Genomic DNA, 10,675 nt, shown 5'->3' on the forward strand with positions numbered 1-10,675 from the left:
TTTTTTTTTTTTTTAATCATTTAAAAAATATATTATTCTTTAAACAAGGGACAGGCACCTTGGGAAGGTAGTACTTTTGCTCAATCCATCGCAGGCTGGGTGACAGAGGGTGTGGGCTCAGGGCTGTCAGGCTTTATTTGGCCACGCTGGTGGGTTGTGGACACACAGGCAGGCTCCTGTCACCTCGGAATGCTATGTAACGAGTTGTTTCTCAGAGCGGAGGTGTCCAGATCTGGGGTCCATCAGGTCCAAGACCCCGCGTGTCCCCAGAATTCCATGGGGGCAGCGGATCCTTGAGGAAGCATAAAGCAGGGTGGCCCCAGCTGCTCCCACTGGCCCTGTCCTGCCCCTGCCTCGAGTGGGCCCCGCACACACCCTGGAGCTAACGCCCACATCTCTGTCTGGGGCCCAGGTGGACCTGAACGAAGAGGAAACCATCCTCATCATCCGTCGTCTCCACAAAGTACTGCGGCCCTTCCTGCTGCGGCGGCTCAAGAAGGAAGTTGAGGCCCAGCTGCCTGAGAAGGTGGGGCTGGAGCAGAAGCAGCTGTGGGGCATCGTGCGGGTGGCATCCCCCGAGTCCCCGTCCCTGACCCGTCAGCCCGGCCTGGCAGGAGGCCGTGGGCTCAGGGCTGGGCCGCTCTCCGGGGCAGGGAGGCTCTGCAGCCGTGCCCAGGGCTTCCTGGCCCAGTGGGTTCTCTGCTCACCCAAGTCCCTGCAGAACATGGCTGAGATGCCCGTCCTGGCCCGGAATCGCCCTGACACTATCCGCCCGTGTCTCCCCTTGGCCCTGGGTCCTGGGGGCTCTTCTCCCTCACCCGACCCTGAGGCTTCCGTGGTCGGGGTGGTGGCTGGGGAGGTGGCCTGGCCATGCGGCCACTGAGCACTGTCCTCCCACAGGTGGAGTACGTCATCAAGTGTGACATGTCCGCACTGCAGCGTGTGCTCTACCGACACATGCAGGCCAAGGGGGTGCTGCTCACCGATGGCTCCGAGAAGGACAAGAAGGTGGGTTCTGGGGCCCTGTCCCATCTGGGTCGGGGTGGGCGCTGGGCAGCTTTGGCTCCCGCCCCTTGCTGTGGTTGAGGCCCCAGGTGATGGCCCTGAGGACACAGCCAGGCTGTCAGAACGATGTTCTCTTTGGGAGACATTTCCTGGGCTGCTGTCCAGTGTCCTCAGGGGGCACAGAGGGGAGAGGACCCCCCCACTCCCATTAGCAAGCTACAGTGGGAGTCAGGCCAGCCTCACCCCTGCAGGTTGAACCTGTCCTGGGAGCTCACCAGGCTCCTCGGGCCTGCCCCAGTGTGGCCACAGCCCCAAGTCGCCGTTGCCTCTGAGAGGCAGCATCTTCAGGTCCTTTGCTCTGAGGTGCTGCGGCCCAGAGCAGCCGTCCATGTGGCCCTTCTCTCCCTTGGGTCTTCAAGGCTCATCGGACTGGGACTGTGTTAGTGACCTGGCCTCGGCTCCCAGCCAAACCCTCTTTGCTCCGTGCCACCCCTTCCTCCTTCCTCCTTCCCAGTGTGCCCAGTGCTCTACCTCCCAGGCCCCTGGACATCCACACAGGCTGTTCCCTCACTCCTGAGCCCCTGGTGCCGGTCCCGCACCCACCTCCACTCTGACCAGAGACACCATCTCCTCCCTCCTCAGGGCAAAGGCGGCACCAAGACCCTGATGAACACCATCATGCAGCTGAGGAAGATCTGCAACCACCCCTACATGTTCCAGCACATCGAGGTGAGGCCCGGCTCGCTGGCCCCTGTGCATGGGCTGGGATGCCTGTAGAGCTAAGACACAGGTTCACATCACCTTTGATGGCTACTTAAAAAGCAGTTTTAGGGCCGGGAATTTAGTTCAGTGGTTTTGCCCCCTGCCTTGCAAGCTCAAGGGCCTGAGTTTGATCCCCCGTGCCAAAAAAATTTTTAAAAAGGATAAAAAGTTATGTTAGCTGAGCATGGGCATGGTGGTACACAGCTGTAATTCCAGCACTTGGAGGCTGAGGCAGGAAGGTTGCCACAAGTTTGAGGTCAGCTTGGGGGTACAAAATGAGACCCTGTCATCAAAAACCAAAAAGGAGTCCTGAGTGTGTTAAATAGTGACTCCTGGACATCTGCCTCTCTGTGACCCTTCCCTTTGCAAAACTTGTGGGTCTGCAGTGCCAGGGGATGGAGCCCAGGGCCCAGGAAGCCCGGGTCGTGCTCTACCACTGAGCTGTACCCAACCCATTGTGCTGAGCTGAAGGCGTCCCAACCTTGTTGGGAAATGCAGTGCACAACAGAAGTGGTCCCTGCAGTCCCACCTCAGAGGCGGCCTCCCGGGCACCGTGTCCCTCCCCGGCGTCCTCTCGCGCCTGCTCCTGGGCCCCTGTGCGCAGCCTCATGCTCAGGGCAGCGTGGGCTGGGGCCCTTCAGGCAGCAGTGCTGTTCGAGTCTCTGTTCATGCTTCTGAAAACCACTCGAGTCGCTGTTTCCTGGCGTGGACGTCCAGAGGTCCCGCTGCTCGGGGCTGTCTTCGGCTCGCGTCACCTTTCTGCCACATGAGTGGCTGAGAGCACAGTGTTCGCTTCCTCCCTTTCATGGGTGTGCGTGGGGTCCCTGTCCCGGAATGACCGCTCCTCATTCCCCCGCAGGAGTCCTTCTCCGAGCACTTGGGCTTCACTGGCGGCATCGTGCAAGGGTGAGGAGCTTCCTGCTGCGTGGGGCGTTCACTCCGGGTGGGGCTGGCTTTGTGGGTGTGTCCAGGTCCCCCGGCAGGACACCCGGCAGATAAGCAGATCCCAGAGCAAAGCCCGGGCAGCTTGCACGCTGAGTTGGCCAGGTCCCGTGGCAGACTGGCTCCAGGCCCACTGTGCTGCTCTGACCTCTGCGCCCCAGGAGGGCGTTCTTACCTGAGCCTCCTGAGCGCCGCTCGCCGGGTGCCTGCATGCCCCGTGTGGCTGCATTTGTGCGGCGGCTGTGGAAGGTGCAGGCTGTTGGTCTAGAGTTGCCCTATGAAAAGCACATCCGTGAACCTCCTCACAGTTGTAGCTGCCTCTTTAACCCTGGCTGAGCAGCCGTCCCCAGTGGAGACGCAGGGCAAGTGGGCAGCAAGGCCTGATCTTTCTCTTGCTGTCACCCAGTGGGGTCCCACACCCTGCCGCAGCACTGCCTGCACCCACAGCCCAGCTGCACGTCTGTGACCTTCCTGCTGGTGGGCAGGACCAGTCGGTGTCAGGGCTTGGGTCCCAAGTCTGGCAATGAGGCCGTGTTATGGCAGCCTTTGTGCCTGGAGCCTCAGTGATGGACGGGACAAAGCCCCAGCTTACACCCACCTTCGTCCCCCCCATTTGGGACCTCTCCTCTGTTCAGAGCAGAGTTAGGTGATAAGCACTTAGTACTTGGTCTCCCTGGTGCCACACCTTTGCCCAAGGGTGGCCTGAGCTTCTCGCTGAGGTGAAATGGCTGTGCAGTAACCGGATGACAGCCTGTCTCCCAGGCCACCCCTGTGCCCTTGCTGCTCCTGCCCCCTGAAGGCATCTTCCTAACTGTTTTCCTGCCCTGCTCGAACCAGGCTGGACCTGTATCGAGCCTCAGGCAAATTTGAGCTTCTCGATAGAATCCTTCCCAAACTTCGCGCCACCAACCACAAAGTGCTGCTGTTCTGCCAGATGACCTCCCTCATGACGATCATGGAAGATTACTTTGCGTATCGCGGCTTTAAGTACCTTAGGCTGGACGGTGAGTGGGAGTGAGGTCTGGGCGGGCAGCCAGGTGGCAGGGAGGCAGGCTGGGCTCTAGGGGGCAGTGCCTGACAGTCTTGGGCCAGCTGAGGCACAGACACCCCTGTCACTCGGACCTAGGGAGGAGGCTGTGAGGCTCAGCACTGAGTCCGCCTGGTAACTGCTCCGGGCACGGCCACACCCAGGGTGCTCACCCACAGGGCCCTTTCCCCAGCGCCACGCTCACAGCGGCTTGGAGCAGGGTCAGGCTAGTGCGGCAGGCCCTACACAGCCTGGTGCTGAGCCCGAGCCCTTGGGGACCTGACACCCTGCGTGTTTCCTCCACTCCTCCACCTGCAGCTCCAGGGAGGCCCGAGGCAGTCCTGCCCTTGCCCAGCCTCCTGGGGAAGCGGGTACCAGGCCCTCAGGGAGTGAGCTAAGCAAGCTTCCTTCTCGAACTATACTGGAGCCTTTCTTGAGCTGCATACAAGTGTGTCTCACGGCAGGAACCCCCGCCTCTGTCTCCCATCCCCACCCCTGCCATTTGTGCTGAGCATCTTGGGGACTGTGGTTTCCTGAACCACGATCCTGTGCTAGCTGGGGCCCCTCTGTCCGTCTGTGGGGACCCCACCACATATGCACCCCACCTTGTGGCCCACACACCCACCCAGCTTTCAGTGCCATGCCACACAGGCTCTGCGTTGTCCCCTGCTCCCACCGCCTTCAGGGCGCCCTGCTGGTTGAGGCTGAAACCCAAGACACTACTGAAGCCCAGGTGGCCGGACCCGCATCCCGTGTCCGTCCTCTCCAGCTGTCCCTCTCGACCTCACGAGGGCCAATTCTTGACCCCCAGTTGAGCAGCCGTGGGACAAGGATGGACGGCCACAGCGCCATCTGCTGCACCTCAGGCAGTCACAGCACAGATGGGACCCCATCTCCTTCAGAGAAGCGGGTGTGGCACCACGGTCGGGGCCTGGTTGGCACCACATGCACACCTGTGGCTGTGGGACATCAGGAAGGCGGTGGGCCGCAGTGGAACTGGGTCTCATCCTGTGCCTGTGACACTGGGCCTGTTGGTGAGGAGCTCTTAGTTTCCAGTATCACCAAAATGGTCCTCAGTTTGCTAGGGCAGCTGTGAGCTGTTGGCAGCCAGGCCAGCATGAGCCTCATGATGACACTGACGATGCTGAGGGCCTTTGGGGCTGTGCCGTGAGGGTCCCTGCAAACCTCTCCCTGCTCCTCTGCTCAGGTTTTCTCAGTGTCAGGGTCACCCGCCCTGCCTGGGTGCAGTGAGCCCCTGATGGGGTCCCCAGCTCTTCCAGTGGGTACAGTCTGAGCCCGCAGGACCCCTCTGAGGGCTCACAGCCCCTGTGTGTTTGCAGGGACAGCAGTGTTGGTGGCGTTAGCTGCTGGGCTGCTTGCCGCCCAGTGGAGCGGAGTGGAGTCAGGGAGATAGCAGGGCCTGGTGGCGTCAGCGGCACGAGCTGCTGGCCCTGTGCTGCGGCCCCACTGAGTATAGTTCTGCTGAGGACAAGTCCCACGGAGGCCCGTCAGCCTGTGCACACGGGCAGGCCCATTTTTACGTTCCAGGATGGGACGTTCCCCGGCGACACAGGGCAGGCTCCTCGAGTGCCCGGGCCATTGCCACACAGGCTGGAGTGTGGCGTGGCCGTCAGGAGCAGGAGCTCCTCGGGCCCTCCCCACTCATGCTCCTCTCTGTGCCACAGGAACCACGAAGGCGGAGGACCGGGGCATGCTGCTCAAGACTTTTAACGAGCCCGGCTCCGAGTACTTCATCTTCCTGCTCAGCACCCGCGCCGGCGGGCTGGGCCTCAACCTGCAGTCGGCAGACACCGTGATCATCTTCGACAGCGACTGGAACCCCCACCAGGTAACTGGCCTCCAGCAGATGTCGCCTGCCTGTCCCCAGCCTCCCCACAGTGCCTGAGGGAACTGAGGCTTCTGCCGGTTTCTCACAGTGGGCAGAGCCGCCCTATGTTTAAGAAGGCAGCAGATTGCAGAATAGGGGTCGCCACACCCCCATGGTCTGGTGCAGCCCTTCCGTGCTCTGGGCCCACACGGTCACACTGTGCAAAACAGAACTCGGGCTGTACCTGCGCTCCTCAGCCTGCGCCCATGTGGCCTGCCCATGTGTACCAGGACGCCCGCGTCTCAGACGCAGCAGTGACACATTGGGCGGAGCGCTCCTGCCCGCCCTGAAGCTCTACGGCCTGGGGTTTCCCAGTGCCAATGCCAGAGCCGCATGGCAGAGAACCCTTTCCGTCCCTGGCCCCCTGCCCTTGGGTCCCGAATCGCACCTCCAGGCATGTGCCTGTGGTGTGAGCAGTGGGTGTCCGTCCGCGCCTCCCCCGAGATGCCTGCGAGACTCCCAGTGCTCCTCGGCTGCTGGTGTCCCAGCACGTGGTCCTGGTGTCCTCTGAAGCCCATTCGGCAGCGTCCTGCTTCTGTTCATCAGAATGAGCACTGGCCCTCGGGGCCCCTTGTCCCTCCGGGAGGACTTGTGCAGGGCACCTCACAGGTTACTCGCTTCTGCCACCTAATTCTTCAGCCATGGTGGGGTCCAGGGGTCCTTCCCAGCCCAGTGGCCCCAGCATAAAGTGTGTAAATGAATCACCTCCCTCTTGGGGGACGATTGAGTGTCCCCTCCTGGCCTGTGGGGGTCGTTCCCTGATTGGCCAGGTTCCCAGGGATGGGCAGAGGCCGGGGAGCCTACTGCGGCAGGGAGGGAGCGTGCTGATGCAGGATAAGGGTGGCCCATGGATTTGTCCTCACCCCTTGTACTATGCTTAAATGGTCTAGAGGCAGGGGCCATCTCGGGGAGCCTCAGGGCTCTGCGCTAAGGATGATGGGGAGAACGTGGCTGCCACATCAGCGCTGACACTGTGCATCCTTTAATCTGCACAGCAGCCTCGAGAGAGGCGGAGTTAGCAGGGTGGGTGCTCTGAGAGGTCAGCCGGCCTCAGGCTAATGCCGCGTAGCTCGCAGGCGCCTGCTCTTGTGGCCAGGTGAGACGCTCCGTGCTGCCAGCGTGGCCTGGCTTGTAAAGCATGACGTGGCCACACCAAGGACACCTGGGGCTGAGACAGGGCTCCTGGGATGTATCCAAGAATCGTCTTCTGAAACAGCGCTTTCTTCCTGAGTATCTTTCGGGGGACAGTAAGGCACAGTTATTTCTGGGCTCAGTAAGTGCCCCAGGCCCTCAGGGCCAAATGCCCCAGGCCAGGTCCCATCCTGAGCCCCTGGGTCGCGAGGGCAGGCAGACTGGCCAGGCTGGGTTGGCACAGGGGGCCCAGCGTGGAACTGACGGCCGCCTCCCCGCAGGACCTGCAAGCACAAGACCGGGCGCACCGCATCGGGCAACAGAACGAGGTGCGCGTGCTCCGCCTGTGCACCGTGAACAGCGTGGAGGAGAAGATCCTGGCGGCTGCCAAGTACAAGCTCAATGTGGACCAGAAGGTGATCCAGGCAGGCATGTTCGACCAGAAGTCTTCCAGCCACGAGCGGCGCGCCTTCCTGCAGGCCATCCTGGAGCACGAGGAGCAGGACGAGGTGAGCGCAGCGCCGGGCCCGGCCCCGGCCCCTCCCCGCGTGAGTGGTGGACGCATGAGCGGCTTTCATTTTTGGTTTTGTACCTTTTTTTGCACTCTTATTTTTTTTGCATCCCTTTGGAGTAAAGGGAGTGTGGGCTGAGCGGAAAGAGGATGAGTACTTGCTTTCCCTTTGAAGTGGTTTTTTTTTTCTGAACTGCTGGTGACAGACGCCGGATTGACAGCCCTGGAGACTGAAGTCCTCTATTTATCCACAGAGCAGACACTGCAGCACGGGCAGCGGCAGTGCCAGCTTCGCCCACACGGCCCCTCCGCCAGCGGGCGTCACCCCCGACTTGGAGGAGCCACCTCTAAAGGTGAGAGGGGTAGTTCAGTCTCCACGCCCATTCAATCCTCGGCTTCTCAGCTGAGACGGCCAGCAGGGCCCTGGTCCCACGGAAGTGCGTGTGCGTGTGCGTGTGTGAGCCTCTCGCTGCGTGTGGCCCCATCCACCGCAGCCACACCGGGTCGCCAGCTCATTTCCCACGGACGCCGCCCAGCCCGGCCTCTCCGCCGTCGCACTAAAGCCTTGTCATCTTGTAGGAGGAAGACGAGGTGCCTGATGACGAGACTGTCAACCAAATGATCGCCCGGCATGAGGAGGAGTTTGACCTGTTCATGGTGAGCACCGCGGGCGGCCCCTGTGCCCCCGGCACCTTCAGGGTGCTCTACGGGGTGGTGTCGCAGTGCTGGCTGGCTGTGCTGCTGGGCAGCGCTCAGTCACTCCCACCTCCTGTGGCCGTGTCTTCCGAGCCTGCCCCTGGAGCGCACCTAGCAGAAGGCGGGACCCCCCCCCCACGCTCTGCGTGTGGCTGCGGCCCACCGGTCCTGCCGAGTGACCGTCCTGAGCCCCCACCCCTCCTAGAGGGAGCAGATGCCTTCCAGGGCAGGGGGCTGTTGAGGGCCTGGTGACACTGAGGCCTGGGGCCAGCCCGTGTAGCTGGGAGGAGCCGCCAGCCGCTGCCCTCTGCTGGGGTCCACGCCCTCAGGGCTTCTCTCCTGTGACTCCCTGGTGACCTGGCCCCGGCCCCCACAGCCGTGAACTGCAGTGTCCCCGTGCTGACCCCTGTCTCTCTTTCCCTGCCAACAGCGCATGGACCTGGACCGCCGGCGGGAGGAGGCCCGCAATCCCAAGCGGAAGCCTCGCCTCATGGAGGAGGACGAGCTCCCGTCCTGGATCCTCAAGGATGACGCCGAGGTGGAGCGGCTGACGTGTGAGGAAGAAGAGGAGAAGATGTTCGGGCGAGGCTCCCGCCACCGCAAAGAAGTGGATTATAGCGACTCGCTGACGGAGAAGCAGTGGCTCAAGGTACATGCCGGAGAGGGCCACGGGCTGCAGGCCGGCCTGGCGGGGCAGGGACAGGGTGGGCGCAGGGAGAGCAGCGGTGCGCCGAGCTCCTTGCCTGCTCTGGGACAGGATGCGGCTGGCACCGCCCGGCATGTTGCTGTTCAGCAGCTGAGTCCCTCTGGCCCCGGGACACCGTAGGGGGCACCAGGCGTCGAGGTCCACCCTGGCTCTGTGGCGACAGATCAGACCCCACCTTGCTGTTCCGAGACAGGGCTGGTGACTAAGGGTGCAGCCCTGACGCTGTGTGGTGGGGCCGCCGGGAAACAGCCCTTCCCAGAAGGTCGTGAAGGGGGAGGAAAGGGCCAGCCCTGTGCGTCTGGGCGGCAGCACCCTTCCCACGCGAGGTGAGCCTGCTACTGACGCATCGTGGGCCCGTTGGAGGCACGGCTCTGTCTTAAGAGTCTCGGTGGCTTCTTTGCGATACCGGCTTTGAACCTAGAGCCCCTCCTGTTCTGGCCCAGGGCTCTGCCACAGAGCCACTCCCCAGCCCGGTTCCGGAGTTGCCAGCGTGCCTCCTTTCAGACAAGCCCTCCTGGGCTGCTCCCTCTGGACCTAGGGTGCTGTGGTCCACAGAGTTCTGAGCTCTCTCCCGCTGGGTGGTGCCGTATTGCGCTGCTTGGGGCTGTTGTCCTCCCACTGGTGACGGGCGTGTGGGTGTGAGAATTTCAGGGCTGCTGTGGACATTCGTGTGCACCCTTCTGTGTGGGTGGGGTGGGCACAGCTCTGATTTTTCTTGCATATATATGTAGGGTGGCATTGCTGCAACAAATGGTCATTCCGTGCTTTGACAATCCAGAGAACCACTGCGGCCGGGCGTGGTACCCTGTGCCTAAAGTCTCAGCACTCCAGGAAGCTGAGGCAGGAGGATTGCAACTCTGAGCACAGTTTGGGCGACTTAGCAAGGTCCTGTCTTAGCAGTAGTAAATGAGTAGGGCTGGGGATGCAGCTCCATGTGAAGGCCCGAGTTCCACCCTTTAGTAAGGGGATGGAGGCAGACACAAAGAGCATAGGGCTCTGGTGGACAGTTTTCCAGGTGGCTGTAGAGGGACAGAGGCTGCCCACCCAGCCCACTTCTCGCCTCTCCCTGTGCTGCGGCAGAGGGTGTGAGCCTCCTCATTGCCCTTGGGGCCGCTTAGGTGCTGTTCGCAGCTGAGTGGCCACTGTTCCGGCTTCTGTAAAGAACGCGGCGTCACACCCTCTGGCCCCCTTTCTTGTTGGGGAGCTGCTTTATTTCAATTTGGTGTCTCACTATGTTGCCCAGGCAGGCCCGACTCAGTCCTCCTGCCTCAGCCTCCCGAGTCCTGGGGGCCGCGGGCCGCTCCTGACCGAGTGCCTTGCCTGTGCCCTCGTTGGAAATGTGTCTCCTACAAAACCCTAATGGTGCTGTGGGCGGTGCAGATGTTTGATCTCACTCTGTGGGCGTCTCCTCGCCTTCCTCGCCTGTCCTTCGGAATACAAGTTTTTCACTGTGTTCATCACTTAACTGTTTTTCTTTTTTGTCACATCTGAAAAGCTGTTGCCAGACCCAGTGTGACAGATTTACTCTTACGTTTTCTTCTCAGTGTTGTAGTTTTGTTCTTTAATTTTTAATTAAATTTGATTATGCTCTGAAGCAGGGCCCAGTGTGTGGGTGGCCGGGTTGCCCCGCACTCATTTTGGTCCTTGATTTTAGCAACTTTGATTAGTATATGTTTACAGTACGAGGTGACTGTTTTCTTCATGGGGAGTGGAACATGGACACGGACAGCTTCATTCTTTATGTGTCTCCTTCCCACCTCTTTACTTCTCCCTCCATTTCTCCGTCTCTTTCCTATTTGCAAAAGATCTATTTTAAACCGGGCTTGGTAGCTCACACCTGTCATCCTAGCATTCAGGGAGAGGGAGGAGAATTGCAAGTTTGAGCCCAGCCTGGACAGTTTAGCAATGAAAGAGAGACCCTATCTTAAAAGTTTAAAAAATGAAGGAATAGATGAGACTGTAACTCGTGCAAAGGCCCTGGGTTCAAGTCCCAGTACTGCAAAAAAA

At 60.9% G+C, this 10,675-nt stretch overlaps 1 protein-coding gene across 1 annotated transcript in view; it reads left to right on the forward strand.

The window, feature by feature from the left end:
- Positions 1–10,675, forward strand: part of Smarca4 (SWI/SNF related, matrix associated, actin dependent regulator of chromatin, subfamily a, member 4) — a gene marked incomplete at its 3' end in the record, with an annotated part of 61,023 nt that overhangs the window by 38,752 nt on the left and 11,596 nt on the right. Inside the window, exons 20-29 of the mRNA XM_033759595.1 lie at positions 413–526; positions 901–1,008; positions 1,648–1,734; positions 2,627–2,673; positions 3,547–3,713; positions 5,422–5,585; positions 7,037–7,264; positions 7,521–7,619; positions 7,846–7,923; positions 8,393–8,611. Of these exons, the coding sequence (XP_033615486.1) occupies positions 413–526; positions 901–1,008; positions 1,648–1,734; positions 2,627–2,673; positions 3,547–3,713; positions 5,422–5,585; positions 7,037–7,264; positions 7,521–7,619; positions 7,846–7,923; positions 8,393–8,611 (1,311 nt within the window). The remainder of the gene's footprint in view (positions 1–412; positions 527–900; positions 1,009–1,647; positions 1,735–2,626; positions 2,674–3,546; positions 3,714–5,421; positions 5,586–7,036; positions 7,265–7,520; positions 7,620–7,845; positions 7,924–8,392; positions 8,612–10,675) is intronic.

Source organism: Fukomys damarensis, unplaced genomic scaffold (assembly GCF_012274545.1).
Source record: "Fukomys damarensis isolate Sample0158 unplaced genomic scaffold, DMR_v1.0_HiC HiC_scaffold_37, whole genome shotgun sequence".
Lineage (NCBI taxonomy): Eukaryota > Metazoa > Chordata > Mammalia > Rodentia > Bathyergidae > Fukomys > Fukomys damarensis.